Here is a 19,025-nt window from a genome sequence, read left to right as displayed (position 1 = left end):
ACACTGTTGATTGTTAACAGAATACACAGATATAGCATAATGGTTTTTTTTTTTTATTTCTCTTAATTATTTAATTTATTCTGCAGAATCGACTCTGACCTGCTCACGGCTGTTATTTCACGGGTCGTGTTTGGAAGGGAACCCTAGATGTGTGTAATTCTCGCGGGATTTGTAGATGTTGTTTCTTAATTGTGCACGTTGTACTCGCTAATTACGTTTTATAATGGGACAACAGCATGTTTACGATGTAGGTGGGTGTAATACAGATAATCCTTGTTTAGAATTTGGGAAATATCAGGGTTTGGTTTATAGAGATAGCTCTCGCGAGATCTTCAGCGGGTCTGAGGCTCCTATCTAGACACGGCGAATTTTACACAGCAGCAGCAATGGCAGCCAGGCAGTGAGACACATGCCACAACAGTCTGTGAGCCGAAAAGCATTTACGCTGGGGCCGAGAGAAGACACATAAGCAAAATGTCTCGGCACAGAAATGTTCGAGGTTACAACTACGATGAAGGTATATAGTCTTAACCAGATGTGACGGTTTATAAACGTGATGGCAAGGCCTCAAACTGCTAAACTCGTTAGCTGCTAAGCTAAAATTCACTGTTGTTGCTTTTAGCGCTACATGCTAATGCTAGCTAGTTTAGGTGGTAAGATAACGTTGCTGTCGTGTCACTTAGCACCTGCCAAAAGATACGTTGCACTATAATACTAATATCTACTTATGTACTCAAGCTGTCAGGCTAATGCTATAATGGTAAACATGATATGTCGTGTCCCTAAGTAATGTAGTTAATGCTTATGTTTAGTTAACGACAGCTACTTAGCTAGCTTGCTAACTTTCCAGTGTTTTTGGAAGGAATGTTATAAGCTTATAATTCATTGTTGCACATTATATTATTAACATACCCTCATTGTTTTAACTTATTCAACGTTCATATTGTCAAACCTACTTTATAATAGTTAAAATTAGTTGACTCCCAATTTACGTTTTGTTATGCATTTTGTAAAGCTGCTGACAAGGCAGAGTGACAGCTGTAACAAAGGCTTCTTTCTCTTCACTACAACGATATTTGTTTATGTATTCATGTGAAAGAAGAAAAATAGGACATTTTCTTAAACCTCACTTATATTTTCTAGACTTTGAAGATGATGACATGTATGGACAGTCTGTGGATGATGACTACTGTATATCACCAGCAACAGGTGTGTATCACTAAATGCAAAAATATAGATGTGCTCAATGGTAACAACCCCGACTCCGAAAAAGGTACTCTTTGCAAAACGTAAATAAAACCAATTCAATGATTTGCTAATGGTTTTCAAAATAAATACATTTTAAGTCAAAAATATGTATGGTTCAAACTGATTGACTTTATTGTAAATGTACACTCATTCTGTATTTGATGTCTGCAACATGTTTTAAAAAGGTTTGGGCAGGGGTAACAAAAGATTGGGAAGATAGTCCAATAGTTTAGGAACAGTGTTTCTAAACACACAGTTGGGTAGCTTTCACATCTGTGAAGATCCCATTAATGCTGAAAGGTACATATGGGTTTTTGGAGCCACACATCCTGCCATCCAGAGGATGTCTTTTAAAGAGCCATCCCTGCTTGTTTCAGCAAGACAATGTTGAGACACATTCTGCTTGTGTTACAACAGTGTGCCTTCGTAGTAAATGAGTTCGGGTAGTAGACTGGCTTGCCTGCAGTTCAGACCTGCCTCCCACTGACAATGTGTGGTGCATTATAAAGCACACAACATGACAGTGGAGACCCCAGAGTGTTATGCAACTGAAGTCATATAGAAAGCAACAATGGTGAATAACATACACATTTATTGTCCTCATTTCTCAAAGGCTTACTGTTGTAAAGAAAAGAAGATATAACTCAGTGGTAAACATGACCCTGTCCCAACTTTTTTTTAAACATGTTGCAGGCATCAAATTCAGAATGAGGTTATACTTACAAAAAACAATACATTTTATCACTTGGAACATTCATTATCTTAAATCTGTACTGTATTCAACTGAATATAGGTCAAATGATTTGCAAATCGCTGCATTTCATTTTTTAGACAGTGTTGAAGCTTTTTTGGAATATGGGTTGTAATTGGACACTATTGATCTGCGAGAATCATTTTGGTTTCATATGTTTTTATCAGTTAAGAAACCAATAGCTACTTCCAGCACATAATAAAAACATTCTGAGATTGTCTTAGTTGATTAAACTTTTAAATAAAGAATTGATGTGATTAAATGACTCCTTAAATTATACACCATAAACCAGACATCACATCTCCTTGTTCAATTGGCCAATAAGAAAAGATGTGTTTGGTTTATATAGCGAATCAGTTCATCTACTCACGCCAAGAGAGGCAAGCACCAAGAGAGCAGCCTTTAGAAGAGGAAGAATATGAAGATGAGGACATACCCATGTCCCCTACCATCAGCCACAACCTTGACCCTCTGGATCAAGGTAATGTATGATCTTTGTGTTTGAAAGTGTTCCAATTTAAGACATTGACATCCTGTTGGATTAGATTTTTTACTTTCTTGATCTATTGTTCTTCATCAGATATGAAAACTGAAAAGTATTGTTCTTTGATTAATATGTTATTTTTTTCTGCATCATGAATAATATGTCTGTGTCTAATGTGTGGTTTGTCTAATGCACTCTGTAGCAAAGCTGTATTCCTGCCTGGACCATATGCGGGCTGTGCTGGGAGATGCAGTGCCAGACTCAGTCCTGACCCAGGCAGCTATAAGATGTGGATTTGATCCACAGAAGGCACTGGATGCAGTCCTGTCTGAAGACACCAAGACAGCCCCAGTTACCAGAATTACCAGTGATGACACGACTTTGGTATCAAGAGTTAGCCAAGAGAAAGCACCACTTCCACAAAGAACTAAACAAGAGACTGTGGCTGAAAAAGGTACGCCTGGAGCAGATCTAATTACAATAGATTTATTGGTTATGAATTGTTCTTTACTGGAACACTGCAGTTACATATTAGATAATGATTGTCAGTGGCATTTTAACATTTTCTCCAGGTAATGACCAAACAAAGCACAGAATCTGAAGGAAATGTTTTACACAAAGCTATTGAATTATTTCACAGTTAGAACGTTGGTGTGTTAGTATGTGTAGTGTTTTTTAATTGTTATGTAGCTGCTAATAGATCTAGTTTATTTTTTGAAGGAATTCTATTCAGTTACCTGATTTTCACAAATACAGGCTATTTGTATCACCTGGTCAGCAATTACAAATAGTGTAGTATAGCTCAATTTTGGAACTCACTGACTATCATCTGATGACAATTTAGCCTCTGGTGGCAACAGCCAATGTATGTGGGCTTCCGCTGTAGCCAGCAGATACACTGAAAACAGTTATTTGACTTCCTCTTGCATGCATTGTCATCATTTACAATCTGATTAGCAACTTGAGACACAAGAATGGAGATGGAGTCTAATCTCTACAGATATCTGCATATGAATACATGTGAATTAAAAAAAAGCCAATAAAAAGTTCTCCATTCCTGTTCTCCATACATGTTGTCCATTCATATCGAGCTATTTGTTTCTAGCAGGGGTTCTCAAAGTACACGTACCAAAGTCTTGCCCTTTGCCTACTGATCCTGCATTCATAAGCATATATCTGTTTATTGAGGTGAAGTATAGACCTTAGGTCTTCAGTAGTGGGTCTTGGACCCCAAGGGGGTCCTCAGAGTTACTGCAAGGGGTCCCCTAAGTTATTGCTTGCTAATTTTTTGAAAGGCTTTCTTTCTTCAGAAACTGCTTTATGTCTGAAAAAACACATTGACATGACTCCAACGTAACAAAGATATATCATCCTATTTGTAAGAAACCCAAAAGGATTTCATTTACACAACACTGACAAAAGGCTATTCATGAATACTCAAGCAATTGTGAGTTAGTTAACTGATTAAATCACTGTGCAGGACCTATATACAACGGCAAACTAGTTAGCAAAGTATTATTGAAACATATTTGCCAATTAGTTGCATTATTATCACAAGTGTACCCACACCGTTGTGAGTCACAATGGATCATTTTGTAATTCATGAGCAGAATACTGTGAAAAACTTTCCACCTCAGAAACCACTGGCAAAAGTGCAGAGGCTGTGGCTAACTCGGTTACCATTAGCCATGCTGCTGACTTAATAGAGGGTCTCTGCTCACTTTTTCTGTGAGATAAGAGGTCCCTGGCATGAAAAATGTTGAAGACTGCTGGCAGAGATAGACATTGCTGTTGATTTTGAACATTTGAGTATTTTTGATTGTGTCTATAAATTGTTAAGGAAATGGAAAGTGTTAATGGAAAGTGAAGTCACTCCTTAACCAAAAAGGAGGGTTAATGGGTTTTGATGTAGTTCACTTTAAGTAAAGCATAATTTTTAAACAAGGTTCAGAGTCTAGCCTGCGTTAAGAAATAAGAACTGCACTGTTGTGGAATGCGCAAGTGGTTAGGGTTCATCTTAGTGATACTGATAACATCTAAAACTGAATCTTGATATTTCTAACTGCATACCTGTGGGGTATTAAAAAGATACTTTAAACAAAAGATCATTTTAAGTAATATTAATTAGCATTGTGTACATTAAAGCTTAACAGATAAGGGTATATCTCTGTTAATTTTGGTACAAATGTGTGCAATGACAAGTTTAAATCATTCATATGTTTAACAAAGTGCCTTGTGTCTGCTCTTTTCCCTCTTTTTTATGGTATGATTCATCTGACTTCTGTTCTGTGGTCCTGCTGTCTCTCCTCTTCGACAACTGCAATTGGCTTTTGTAAGGTAAGGAGCCTTCTTGTCTGCTTCTCACACAGACATTACATCCCAGGCACATAAAGCCCAGACTGATGGGTGCAAACACACACAACCACGAGTGCAAGCAAGCGCACCAAACCTGCGTGACCTTTTATCGCAACATAAGGCCGACCCCGTGATTAGCAGCTCTGGAAATAAGAATTTTATCGGTCAAAATGTTGGCCTAGATGTTAGTGGTACCAGTCTGGCACAGCTCATGTCTGAGCATTCGCAGAAGAGTAAGGTGTCAGGAGTAGTTGACACAGGGCATGGTTTAGGTGTTCCCTCATTAAGTGCTCTAACTGTAGGATCTAATTCACCTCCGTCCTTTATGTCAAATCAGAATAGTCTGTCTTTGGGAACGTTAGCATCTTTAAACATGTCTTCAGCATGTCACAGCTCAGCTCCCTCCCTCCTTTCAGTTCCACTCAGTAGTCTGTCTCTAAACAACCCTAAAATAACAACTGCAACCTCTTCTCTGGCTGTTCCTCCTGGGTTCGGGAGTCTCAGTTCTGCACTCCATAGCAATCAGCACTCAGGAGGCGTTGGGATTGGAGTCAAAACCACAATAGCTGATCCTAAGGGAAGCCCATCATTGGCTGATTTAATCCAGGAGCATTCAAACCGCAGCCCAACAGCTGTCAGTCACTCTCTCCCCTCTCCCCAAAGCAGCATAACTTCAGTGAAGTGTCAGGGGATGGCTGCACCAGCACAAATGGTCTCGCTGTCTGAGCTGGCTTCACAGCACCAAAACAGAAATACACACATTCAATCACAGAGCACGGAAAAAACAGCACTCTCTTTTAAACCAACCAACATCACTCCTGCACGCCTAGGTGGGACTGTCTCATTGTCTCAGCTAGCCCTGCAGCATCAAACCAACAGCTCCATCGCTTCCCTTCAACCTCACAGCACTGAGTCTCCAGCAAATGCACTGAAACAACCACCTGGCATCTCTGAGCCGCTCTCTTTGTCACAATTGGCGTCTGCACACAAAGGCAAAACCTCAGCCACCTCAAATGGGTCGCACTACTCTCTCACCTCGCTCCTTTTACCAGCAAAACCAGAGAGAGCTGTGTTAGCAGAGAGCACTCTACAGGGTGGGACCAACCACAGACCAAACCAAAACTCCAGGCCTCCTAAGATGAAGCAGACTATTGATTTGAGCACACTCATAGCCCAATCAGACGGAGCGAGCCCTCAGCACTTGGACAGTGACCTTCCTTCACCGTCCTCTCCGACTCAAGATGCCTTGGGGCTGGATTCCTCTGTTTTTGCACAACCATCAGTGTTTGCAATCACTTTGTCAATTCAGAACCACAGACAACAGAAGAGGATGAGGAATGTATTTAAGGGAAAAAGAAGAGGTCAGAGGACAGGAAGTGGTTACCAGGCCTTCCTGTGTACAACGCGAGACAAACCTAAAGAGCAGCACACCCCGCTCTCGCCGATTGCACCATTCCGCTTCGACACGCCTTCACCAGACGACATCGTCCGTGCTAATCAGCGAAAAGCTTTCACCAGGTAGACGAGTACATAAAAAGCGCTTAATTCCTTTGCGTTGCGTGTCAGTGCTAAATTGACTCACTTGGGATGACAAACTTTTGGTGGAACTAAACTCAAAAGAGATGCAGCACTCAGGGTCATCAGTCCTTATGAGACTTTTTAATCTGTGTCCCATCAATCAGTCGTGGAGTGTAGAAACTTTTGGGACCAACAGTATGACAGAGAATGACAAACTTGCTGCTGATCACTGCTTAAAAACTCTGCTAGAAATGGAATAACTACATAATTTACTACTGCTACTTTACACAGAACAATTATGTTTAATCAAACAGTATCAAAAAAGAACAACTCAGTCACTCTGGCAGCTTTAAAATTATTGCAGCTAAGTAAACCTTCAATGGACTAGTATTTTAAGAATTTTTGAATAATTTTTTCTCATTTATATTTTTTTCCTACATTTTAAATTTGAGTCTTATTTTTGTATGGTTAGATGGCCTTTGGCTTTTAAATTTACATTTTTGTATATATGAAAGTAGTTTAAGCTTAGCCAAGGAAAATTCAAAGTGTATCTCTTTTTTGCATGGCCTCTTTTTTTTTTCTAGTTTTGAGCTGCATGAACCCTCAAAAGACAAAAAAAAGGAGGTTGATTTTGTTTGCAGGTGTGCTGCAGCTATTTGAATATGGATCAGTTAACCATTGTACTGGTTTACTGCTGCCTGTCTTTGAGATCATGGGGTAGACATTTTGGTTTCGAGGACACCTGGAGATTTTCCCATGCGGGAGCGAGAACCAACACGTGCACGTGCATACAGACACACGCACACAAGTGACAGACAAGTGAACACTTTTAATGCTTAATATTGTGGAAATGAGTTTACTTTGAAGCAAGCACTGTGAATAAAGAGTGTATAGAATGAGTCAAAGTGAATGCCTTCAGATCTGCTGTAAAAGAGGTTTTTCTTGCTCTTACAGGCTTTTAATATTATGATGTACAAATAAGTTACACTGGGTGTGTCATCACACTCTGCCAGAACTAAATATGTCGATTTTCAAATAAAGATGACTGACTGAGTTTATGTACTCTTTATGCACCTGTGTCCGGGCATGTCTTTCTGGTTGTGTTTGCTTTTGTGTGTCTGAGTGTAAACAATATCTCTTTTTAGGGTTCTAATATTGAACTAATTCTACATTACTAGATAAAGTAGTTTTATATTCCTTAGTTGAATCTCAAATGTGACATGAGTGTGTGTTTTTACAGTACTTAAAAGATTGACTATTGTCTCCAATACAATAGTAATAAGTAGTCATTTTGTGAAGTGAATTGTTTTAAACCGAAAACTCTGCAGTGTGTATCTGGTTCATTGTACTTTGGAGGGGGGTGGGGTGTTTAGTCCAAAGTTTTATACGAGAGTGCTCGTTTATGATGTATGTCATTGGTATGAATGGAGAATCCTGCCTTTATAGAAATGAGACTTAAGATTGGACAAAAACTCACTCAAGAGATGGTAGATAACACCGTGTTTGAACAGCGCTGTTGTCGTCAGGACAGTGGTCTGTATTGTAGTTAAAACACAGGAGAAGATAATAAGGCCTAATGTCAAACATTACTTGTGGTTTAGTCATTTTCTTGCAGTGCTTCATTGTCTTAAATGTGAGAGCGCTCTGGTGGAGGAGTAGGGTTTGGGCTAGATGTGTGTAAACTTTATACAGGTGCAGAGAGATGTGTGAAGTGGACCCTCAGGGTGTCAAACAGACTGGTGAGCCTGAGCCTGTGGGAAATGATAGATAATCAAGGGCAGATAGTGGTAATAATGACAAGTCAAACATCAGAAGTCAAACAGGTTTTTCAGTGTATTTGTAATCCTGGGAGCATTGTGGTGTTTGGAAATAATTAGGTGTATTAGGGATGTTGTAGTCTGTTTTGTGAGTAAAGTTATGACCTACAGCATTTTTACATTTTACTCTGTTAAGATCTAGAAATGAATAAGTGTTATTAACAACCGGGTTTGTCCAGAAACACTTTTGTCCTCTTCTCTTAAGGCGAGCCAGTGTGTGGGTTTGAGCAGGAAGCTGCACTCTTGGAGAAAATGTCACCCTAAGCACACACCGACTCGACACAGCAGCCGATCATTTTACTCTCTGTGTCTCTCTTACACCACCTACGTAGGAAAATCTGATCATGTCTCTCGACTTTCACAGCTTTGTCAAAAGCTTTGACAGATCAAGTCGTTTTTGTGTCTTCACAGGCTCTGCATTTCTGCAAGGCACGACATGTTGCACAAACACAGTTATGTTGTGATGTGGTGCCAGCACTGGAAAATACCATTTTACTCACAACAAGTGGTCAAAAGAAAGTGAGTGCATTTGGACTTGCCATCAATACTACTGCTTTGTTGTGGTGCAGTTTGTTTACAGGAAAAAAGGCAGTGAGTGAAGTATGATTCTTTAGTTAAATGGAAAAAGTTGCTCTTATTACAAGAAATGCAAGAGGTGGCCCCTGCAGTGGTTGAGGGCAAATAAAAATCGTTAAAGTACTCATAAAAGAGTGTGTTTGCAGCAGGCATGCACAGTGGCTTTAGAAATCAGTCTGGTTCATTTATCAGCTGCATGTTCCAGTATAAAGAAACAATACTCAATACCTATTTTGATGCCTTGACAAAAAGAAAAAAAAGTCCTATGAAGAAAAAATAGGATTTTTTGTAATTGCACATAGTGCAGGTACAGAAAACGTTACTGAAGATGGTCCGGGTTTGCTCCAAGCCAAATTTCAAGCAGGACAATAAAGACTGAATTGATATGAGCTCTTGACTGAGCATTCAAATAATTGTTTTTATAGCTAGCTTGCTTTTAAATGTAGTATTAAAAAAGTGTTGATACTTTTGACAACCTCAATGGAAGTGAGTCACCTCGAGTAACTGTGGAAGCTGTTGGGTATGTTTGTCAGCTTGGTACTGATCTGTGTACTGTGTATCATTTAACTGACTAGTTATCATCAAGTTACTCCGCTGACTTTAAATCCAATTCAAGTGCAGTAATTGATAATTGGCTTTTTTTAGGGCTGTGTCTGAAATCAGTCCTTCATGAACTCTTCCCTACACAAACAATTGTAGATTATCACGAGTCGAAAATTGAGATGTTATAATACCACATTTTAATCATCGTGATCTTGCACCATCACTTCCTGGTAAGGCTGAACCATGCGCAAAAAAAAAAAAAAAAATCATATTGCCATTGTCTTGACAGATGTTGCAAATGTGATGTGAGTCACGATTTGCAATTTTTGTATTTAAGTTTTACTGGGAAACAAAACAAATGTACTCAGAAGTGATGATGTGATTGTCGCTGCAGCCTGCACTAAACAAGCCTTTTCCTTTATGTCTGAAGACTATGGTTTATTGTACGGGATGTCTCTGTGGCTCCACAGTGCTTCATTTATAATGGTGTGTGACATATTTTAGCTTTATCAAAAATTGCAGCTCCTGAGGTTTGAATATTGGACTCGTCCATATTGCGATTTTGAAAATATTTTGATTAATTGCTCGTCTGTACTTCCAGGTTGAATAATGGTAATTTGATTTCTCTCCCAACGTGTAGTGAAAACCTTTCTCAAAAATGTTTATAGTACCGATTCTTTGCTCGATGCAGACAGAACTAACAGTATGATTGTGACAGTATGTCAACTTTGTGCATCAGAATGGCAACACTCCTTTTTTTACTCAGCTACTTGACTAACATGCAGAAGAGGACAACAGGGACCTTAATTCACAGCATGTTGTACTTAACTCACCAAACATTTATGGCTATCCTGCCTGTATCAGCGTGGGTGATTTGGTTATATCACTGACAGCATGGCATGATTGCCGCCCCGTGTCTTCAGATTGTTGATAAAGTTGTCCTGAGTTTCCACCATACAGACTGTATTGCATCCAGCAGAATGTTTTGCTTTTTCACACCCTGTTTTTTGCATCTCTGGAAACTCCAGATGTTTCCAGTTATGCCCGTCACTCAAAAAAAAAAGCCACCACTGGAATCTATACACTGAATGGAAAGTGGGTCAAATTAGTTGACACCTTCATTCTTTGGGAAAATAACATAAATCCAAATGTGTATTGTCATTATAGTTTAACCTGCTGTAGGTCAGACACAAATCCCTCTGTAGCTCTATTTTGAAATCTTGTCTGTAAACAGTAGGTGAGAGTTTTCAGGTGGTTGGTATGAGTCAAGGTTGACTGACTGCTGAGTAAGTGGGTGTAAAGGATGAGGAGATATCTTTATAGATGTCATTCTATGAAATGTGGAGTGGTGCTGCTGTCATTGAATGTGTGTGACTCAACCTGAAAGGGGTCAGATGGGTCCTGCTCAGTTTTTCTCTCAGCCAGCAGCCTCTTTTCCTTCAGTCGTGTTCATTCATACCTTCAAATGAATGAAGTTTAACTCTTAGGTAAGTTTGTTGGCGTGTTGATTTATTTAGAGCAAACACAGGCTGTCACCGAGAGAGCGCCAGGATGTAGATTTTAATTTTAGGTTTCAGACATAATACCATACCAGATGACCGTATGATCTTTGCACTTTGTGGCACATGTTTTTTGTTTTTTTTTTGTAAATCCCTGAAGATTCATTGTGACAACCATAGCCAGGTAAAACCAAACTTAACTTCTATACATATTAGTCCAAACTCACATGGCAATACGTAAAACAGTTAAGATGTTATTCCCCTTTTTCTCCCCACACTTTCCCCTGTGAAGATTTGAGTTGAGTCAAACATGATTCTTGTCTTTCATAGACTTTAGTGACCTCAAGTGGCAGGGAGCCTCATCAAAAATGTCTTTCTTGAGTTCAAATTTTTTATTGCAGCAACCATTAAAGCTGGTCATAAAATATTGAAATATTTTCTTAAATATTTGTGTTGTGTTTGTGTCTGAAAATGTAGAGCATGACACAGTGTGTAGTTGATGCTATTAAACACGGATAAAGATCCACAGTTGCAGTGAAAACAAACAGATCTGCAGCAAGTAATAATTTATTAATCTTTTGTGATATTACTTTTTTATTATTTTGATAGTTGATTCATTGTTTTGAGTAATTTTTAAAAATAAATATATATATTTTTTGAAATGTCGCCTTCTGATATGTGAGTATTTCCTGGTTTCTTGAGTCTTCTGTGACAGTAAACTGAATATCTTTTGGGTTATGGACTAAATGACATTTGGAGGCGTCATCTTGATCAACATTTTTCACCATTTTCTGACATTTTATGGATCAAACAACTAATTAGTTAATTAAGAATGTAATTGATAGATTAATTCTTGATGAAGATAATAATTAGTTGCAGCCCTAAAAACAAAATGAAGGTCTAGCATCTTACTCTCTTAGCCTCTGTATCTCTTTCTTGGATCTCTTACTCTCACTTGCACAGTCTTACCCTCACCCATTTTCACCCAGAGTCCTTGTTATTTCACTTGTGTGTATTTGGACGGGATGGGGGAGTTTATATTTGCATATCCTGGGCGGACTCCTCTTATCCTGTGCTCAGTTGGGCCCTGAGGCCAAGGTGTACTACCAATGACTCACTCACTCTTAGTCACAGCAAGGGTCTCCTATACTAGAGAAATCCTGGATGGGAGGACGCCAACTGTTTACCTGCCAGTCCAAACAGTGTAAAGAGATCCTGCTCCCAGCCTCAGAACCTGATTACACTGTGTAGTTGTTCTCAGACAGCCCTTCTGTTAATGCTGCCCCAGGCCAGCCCCACCAAAATTACCTAGCGAGTCAGTTGTTTGCAAAGGTGTTACAGTCTTCTTAGTGAGCAACATATCCGGTATCTTAAAAAAGAGGGGTTGTTAATTGATTAAGACCTTGGGTGTCTTGAGAAGGGTGTGCCTGTCTGTTTCACCCCAGGTTAAAATATAGAGGTGAAGCTCTAAAAAGAAAAAAACAACTCCTCAGGTACTTCATGATAATAAGTTGGTTATGTAGATGTGTAGTTGTAACATTTCTGCATTAAATACACTAGTCTTGTGTCATATATTTTATTAAATTATTGAAGATTTTTTCAACAATGGTTAAAGCCAGAGAAATCTGTAATTTATTCAAGGTAGCGGTGCACTTCCTTCTAGCTACAAGTTGCAGTCAGGGGTGGGTGATATGGCCCTAAAGTAGTATCACAATATTTCATGGTATTCTGCAATAACTAATATTCTTGACGTTAATATGACAAGATACAGAAAAATACCTTTGGTTTAGGCGTGACGTCATTCTGTCAGCCATTTGATATTTTGCTGTCGTTATTTCTATTTTATCATGAAAAAAATGCCAGCAGTCTATCCCGAACTATTAAATATGGCACACCCCTAGTTGCTGTAAACTTTGGGAAGACATGGGATACGTCAGATATGTCAGAGTGAGAAAGGTATTCGAAGAAAATGACTAAACATAACGTGAAGCAAACGTAATAATTTAGCTTGTCCGTGAACGTGATTCCTGCCTGAGTCATGTCAGAATTTCATATGCAATGATGCTTGTTTAGCAAGGAAGCAAACTGCTCCCATAACTATATTTTTTATTATTATATAGACTCTTAGCAGTGGAAGTTACTTTTTCTGCCTTTAAATTAGGAGAGTTGTAGGTTTAATTAGCTGACCCTTATGACCTTATTAGATTTAATGTGATATTGTGAGAGTTTTCATTTATTTTTAAAATTCGTTTCACAGCTGATGTTCCATATAAGTGAATTGCAGGCTGACTGGTGTCTCGTTTGACACAGGTGGTAGAAACCTCCACGTCACTGTAGCAGGGACAAGAAAAGCCCCCAGCTGCAGGAAGAACCTAAATTCCCCAGAGAGATCTTTTTCCATCTCATGTTGCTGCTAACTGCAGGACAGCAAACACAGTAATGATGCATGATTGTGGTGATGATTGCGTTGTTAAAGATTTGTTAAAGAATTGTTTTAGGCACCTTTTCTGCAGTGGCCCGTCTTTTACAAATAGATTTTTAGGTACTTTTCAAAAATGCATCTATCACTTGTCATTTTTTTGTGCTTCTAGCTATTTTAATGAGCTGTAATCTTTTAAAATAAGAATATCTGTGATGCAGCTTTGCCTTGGTTGCTCTTTTTACCCCACCCTTTTAAGTGGGAATAAACAGCACCTACATGCCATTACTTTATAAAGAAAAAAAAGGCTCTCATGGTGCAGTGAACTGCCTCGCTTGTGTATCAGTGTTTCAGAATGAGAGGGACTTTTTTCTCTAATGCAGAGCAAGTCATTTAGAGAAACTTTGGTTAGAGAAAGTCCATTAATAATTCTGTTGAATCACACCTCCTTTCCTCTCATTTTCCCTCAGGGTATTTTTTATGATGATTAAATTGCAACAAGCATACAGGAGCACACATAGGATTAGTATGATTTTTTTTTCCCTAAAATGGTGGCTACAAGTTAGAAGATGAAGAAAAAATTCGAATACTAAAAGACAAACATGAAAAAGGGGCTGTATTGTCTTGACTGATGTTGGTCTTAGGACTGAAGTGCTGCACATAAATCAGTGAGGACAGTGTGTGGGAGTTTTATCATGTTTTGATTCTAACCAAAAAACACAAGTGGAAAACTGATGGAAATGACATTATGACCAACATCACTTTTCAAGTTGAAATAAATGCAGCGCTTTTGGGCGTTTGTGAATGTATCTTTTAATCAGTTAAGTGTGCGTGTGTGATAACACACATTCACCTCCAGCCTTGAACTCTGCTGAGGGTGACACCTTCTCAAAAGATTCATTCTGCGAAATGCTGTGTCACACTGCTCTATTTACGTGGAGACGGGAGGCAACGGCCACTTCTGAAATTAACCCTCTCTGCACCAGGATGTCAATGCCGCACACACATGCACATAGACGCACACAGTGTGCTGTAGGCTTGGCTGTGCAGCCCAGTCTAAATGAATCAGTAGCAGATTGATATGACTGGGACTGGTGGCCATTTGGGACTGGGATGACAAAGCAATGACCTCAACAAGTCTCACTGCTGCAGAATAGGATATACCAGTCACATAGATGGAGGTATGACTGATTGCATCATACGCTTACACTTTTAAGAACAATATACGTTACTGTATATGCCAGGAAGGCACGCAACATGTCCAGGAAAAGAGTCATTGTAGTATCATCCTCAGGATCTCTTAACACCACAACAGCGTATATGCTGAATAAGCTATCTTGTTGTTTGATAATGTTAGCGTGTATGTTACTTTACAAGGCAGTGTTTCATCCGTTTAGGGCTTGGTGATCTACCTAAATATATCACAATCTAATCACAATCATGATCCACAGTCTAAACTGCAATCTTTTCTCTCAGTTTTCAATTTAATTGTACAGAAAGAATTTAAATAGCCTTTGAATTTCTGCATTTGCACCATTAAAAGACAATATTACATAAAATATAATTTTAAGTTGTAAACAGAAGCCTCAAAAAATAAATTTTAAGTACTTGCATCTCAGTTGCATTGTTTACAGTGTCTCCCAAGGAAGAGCCAAGTGAAGTTATTTGTTCAATCTAGTGCTACGACTAACAATTATTTTCATTATCGATTAATCTATCGAAGATTTTCTCAATTAATCGATTAGTTGTTTGATCCCATCAGCATATCCATCTAGTTGGCTGCATCACTCTTGGTTTATTTACTTACTGTGTATCTGCTCGTCAAAGAGGTTATGTGAAGTTTTGAAATGGAAGCAAGTAGACCTTAAATACAGTGCTCTCTATCATTTGCATAAGAAGTACATTGTGGAAGCCTTGGATCATGTTCCAATCAAAAATAGATTGCCCACCCTGCCCTGTCCTTGTTAGGAAAGATAGCAGTGAGTGCTTACAAAAACACACATTGAAGGTCATTTCTGTGCCCTTTTAAATAGGAAAAAACACATTATCCTCCTCGTGTCGTACTCCTCTTCATGTGGCCACAGTGACTCATGATTGCCTTTGTGAGCAAGTGTACACTTTTGTTCCTCTGTTCTCTTTAGCTAAAAGCAGAGATGCATCTCAGAATAAACTGGATTCTGAAGTGGTACCCAAAGTGGCCCGCATGACCGTCTCTGGCAAGAAGCAGACCATGGGCTTCGATGTTCCCAGGTACCTAACACACATCAGCACACACATACTCATTGTTCTCATAAGACAGTAAAAAAAAAACACAAAACAAAAACAAAACAGGGTTTTGGCAGGCCCTTAAAAACCTAAAAAAATTTGGTCTTAAAACATCTTGACAGTCTTAAAAACTGGATTATGAGGTTAATGTTACTTATATAATGTTCCAGTAACTTCAGTCTTGTTTTTAAATTAGTTTTCGGGAAAGAAATTGTGTTGATCACACTGTAACAACAACAAAACTATAAACAACTGATAACCACCAGTGCAATCTGTGCATGTATTTTTTTTTGCCAGTATGGACGTAAAATAGGTAATTAAACTTAAATGAAACTTGTTGAAACCTGCAGAAACCCTAAAAACAGTAGTTTCATTATACATTTGGATGAACTATCGATTAGCATTTTGTAAGCTGTATGCTGACATAATGAATGTGTTACAACAAAGAAAAGAGTCGTGTTTCATCGTGATTAAACGTGTCCACTACTTTCCTCAGCACAGGGGAGAATGGTGTTGTCGCTGCTCCAGTACGCCGAGGTGGCAGCCCTGAAAACGCCACCATGACCCCTGCCTCAGAGGCCACGACCAAACGTCCTGAGACTCCATCCAAAGGATCAAATGGAGACGAGCCCTCCACAGTTCCCACCCCAGGCCGCTCCTCTGGGAAGGGCCGGCAAACGATCAACGTGAAGGCTGAGCTGGAGAAGCGGCAGGGCGGCAAACCCCTGTTGAATTTGGTGGTTATAGGTAGGAAGGAAAACCACCAAACCATTCATAAACCACCACGAAAACCACATCACTTAACATTTTATGTCAGTTTATAGTACATGAAGGGACCAGCACAACTATAAGGGATACAGACGTTGATTCTGCACAAACAAGATTGAAAACAATTATCCGCACTAGAATCCTCATATAACAATGTCTTAAATGCTGACTATCATATAGTTCACACCTTTGGTTAACAGTTAAATACAAAGAGGAAGTAATGCTTGATTTGCTAAGCTATGTGCAGTACTACTGTCACTACAGGAAAGGTTGGTTGAATGAGATAGCTGATTCTTTCATCACAGATGCTGTTTTTTGAAATTTGTGCAGATAACAATCTGGGTTTAGCCTGGAGGTCATGATTTTTCAAAAACAATCTGAAATGTGGCCACACTTTTCCACTTTACATCAGTCCATCTCAGATGAGCTTGGGCTCCAAGAAGTCGGCAACGTAAGTTGCGTTTGAAGATGCAGCGACAAACTGAGTTTACAGGCAACAGTTTTCCAAAGTGTTCCTCAAGCCCATGATGTAGTAGTATCTTTTACAGAATTGTGTCAAGTTTTAATGCAGTGCTGTCTGAGGGATTGCAGGTCATTGGCATTCAATTTTGGTTTTTGACCTTGCCCCCAACATGCAGAAATTTCTCTGGATTTTCTGAATCTTTTAATGATATTATAGATTCAAAATAGTTGGGAAGAAACAATTCAGAGAAGGACTATAATAAGGACATCATTTTCTTGATAAATATCATACCCAGTGGCAAACAGTGAAAACAAGTCTTATAGGGAAACTGTCTAAACATGGGTGTTGTCATTATTTTGTAGCCATTACATGCATCAATCACACCTATCAACATTTAATTAAATCAAGCAAATGTCTATTTCCACTTTAAAGTTCCCAACAGGATGTAATAGATCCACATCAAAATGTCCTCATTCACATTCTGCCATTTACTATCTTATTTTTCTGTAATGCTGAGCAGTTACTTTTAATTTTCCGATCTATCTGTTGAGTGCACACGTCTTAGTTTAGTAGTAGTAAATGAGTTGTATTGCAGACCAGTGCAGTTGCTCAATCATATTTTCTCATTCTCAGTTACACCAGAAAAAGTGACTTGGTAGTTTCAGAAGTGCAGATGATAGTTTCCCACAGCCTGCGAAACCTTTCGTTTTTACCACGGTCTTCTCCCTTCCCCCCCTCACCCTCCATCCTTGTTCCCATTTCTGTCTGCCTCCCTCCTCTTGTGCAATTCTGCCTCTTTCCTTCTCCCATCTCTGGCTTTCCTTTGTCTTATCTCCTCTCTCCCCCCCTACCTGTGTTATCTCTCTTACATTCTTCCTCTTTTTCTGTCCTCACCACTCCCTGATGTCTACTATTACTCACCAACCTCTGAGTCCATTTTCTCTTTTCCTTTCTTTTTTTTTTCTACTTAACTCCACGGTATGACTGCGTTATTCTCTGCAGGTCATGTGGATGCCGGTAAAAGCACACTGATGGGCCACCTTCTTTACCTGCTGGGCAATGTCAACAAGCGCACCATGCACAAGTATGAGCAGGAGTCAAAGAAAGCTGGGAAGGCCTCATTCGCATATGCTTGGGTCCTGGATGAAACTGGCGAGGAGAGGGACAGGTACATTTCGAGCTTGCACACAAACAGATGAATATAGAAGAATAGGGAAATTCTCTGGTTTCCCCTTCTGCAGTGGACACGGACAGTTGCATAGTGCAGAAGCTTAATAAGCTGCAGTCTCTTCCTGCTGTGTGCTTTGGCTGATAAACATATGTTAAGAGTCTGACATTTGATCTAATGACTGGTGTTACTGATGTCAGTGATGATAACGCCACATAATATCCTGGATGTGATCTGAAAAAAAAGCTCAGGAGGGCCAAATCTGTCCTACACTTGTTGGAGCACATTTTACTGATAAATTGCTTCACTGATAGAAAACACCAGAGATATCTATCTTTTTAAAACATAAGATATGTTGTTGTGGAAATATGTCCGTTTGCCCTGTCTGTTGTTGTTACCAGAGTGAAACGGAAGCGAAATACGGCAGAAACAGAAAGTGACTTGGGTGGGAATCCATATTCACTTATCAGTAACTTCTGAAGTAAATACGTAATACTTAGAGCAGACTGAGAGCCTCGCCCACTAGTAGACGTTGCTCCTGAGGCTGACAGATGCTTTAAATCTACATTCCCTTATATGGTGCTCCAGCCACTCAGAACATTTATTTGATTTGTCACTCTTTTTTCACACTGAATTTTACTTCTACAAAAAATAACATATATATTGCAAATGCATTTTTTTCCATGAGGTGAAATGGATATAAAATAAATCCCCTCATTTGCTTGTGTTTGCTCCAGAGGTGTGACAATGGATGTGGGCATGACAAAGTTTGAGACAAATTCTAAGGTGGTGACCCTGATGGATGCGCCAGGACACAAAGACTTCATACCCAACATGATCACAGGAGCTGCACAGGTATACCATGTAGAAGTGTTCAAACGTCTGCATGGTGTATGTACACCATGAATGAGATATCTGCAGGTATCAAAGTATATAGGTCCTAATGTTGCTTTATTAGGTTATATATACAGTCAGAGGAACAGTCTGTGAGTGTGTATGTATGTTCAGAAGTGCAATAATGGTGCAGGATAAGCTCATTCTGGTTTCAAAAGATGAGTATTATTATTATTTTTAAAAAGAACCTTTTTATATAGCATTTTATTTAACTGTTTTTTGATCCCCAGGGTGGAAATTTAACTGTTGCAGTGACT

The 19,025-nt window shown here is 39.1% G+C and overlaps 1 protein-coding gene across 2 annotated transcripts in view; it reads left to right on the top strand.

Annotated features, from left to right (window-relative positions):
- Positions 1-344: 344 nt before the first annotated feature.
- The window catches only part of hbs1l (HBS1-like translational GTPase), a 29,663-nt gene continuing 10,982 nt past the window's right edge, over positions 345-19,025 (top strand). The window contains exons 1-8 of one of the 2 annotated variants that reach the window (XM_084736753.1): positions 359-517; positions 1,144-1,209; positions 2,349-2,480; positions 2,686-2,937; positions 15,352-15,460; positions 15,972-16,222; positions 17,709-17,874; positions 18,612-18,729. In XM_084736753.1, the coding sequence (XP_084592879.1) occupies positions 475-517; positions 1,144-1,209; positions 2,349-2,480; positions 2,686-2,937; positions 15,352-15,460; positions 15,972-16,222; positions 17,709-17,874; positions 18,612-18,729 (1,137 nt within the window). In that variant the 5' untranslated portion in view covers positions 359-474. Of the gene's footprint in view, positions 518-1,143; positions 1,210-2,348; positions 2,481-2,685; positions 2,938-4,825; positions 7,426-15,351; positions 15,461-15,971; positions 16,223-17,708; positions 17,875-18,611; positions 18,730-19,025 lie in introns of those variants that run through there. The other variant, XM_084736754.1, reaches the window with a different exon arrangement.

Source organism: Lutjanus erythropterus, chromosome 15 (genome assembly GCF_056507025.1).
Source record: "Lutjanus erythropterus isolate fLutEry1 chromosome 15, fLutEry1.hap2, whole genome shotgun sequence".
NCBI classification, from domain to species: Eukaryota; Metazoa; Chordata; class Actinopteri; order Lutjaniformes; family Lutjanidae; genus Lutjanus; species Lutjanus erythropterus.
This window is presented reverse-complemented; position numbering and strand designations above follow the sequence as displayed.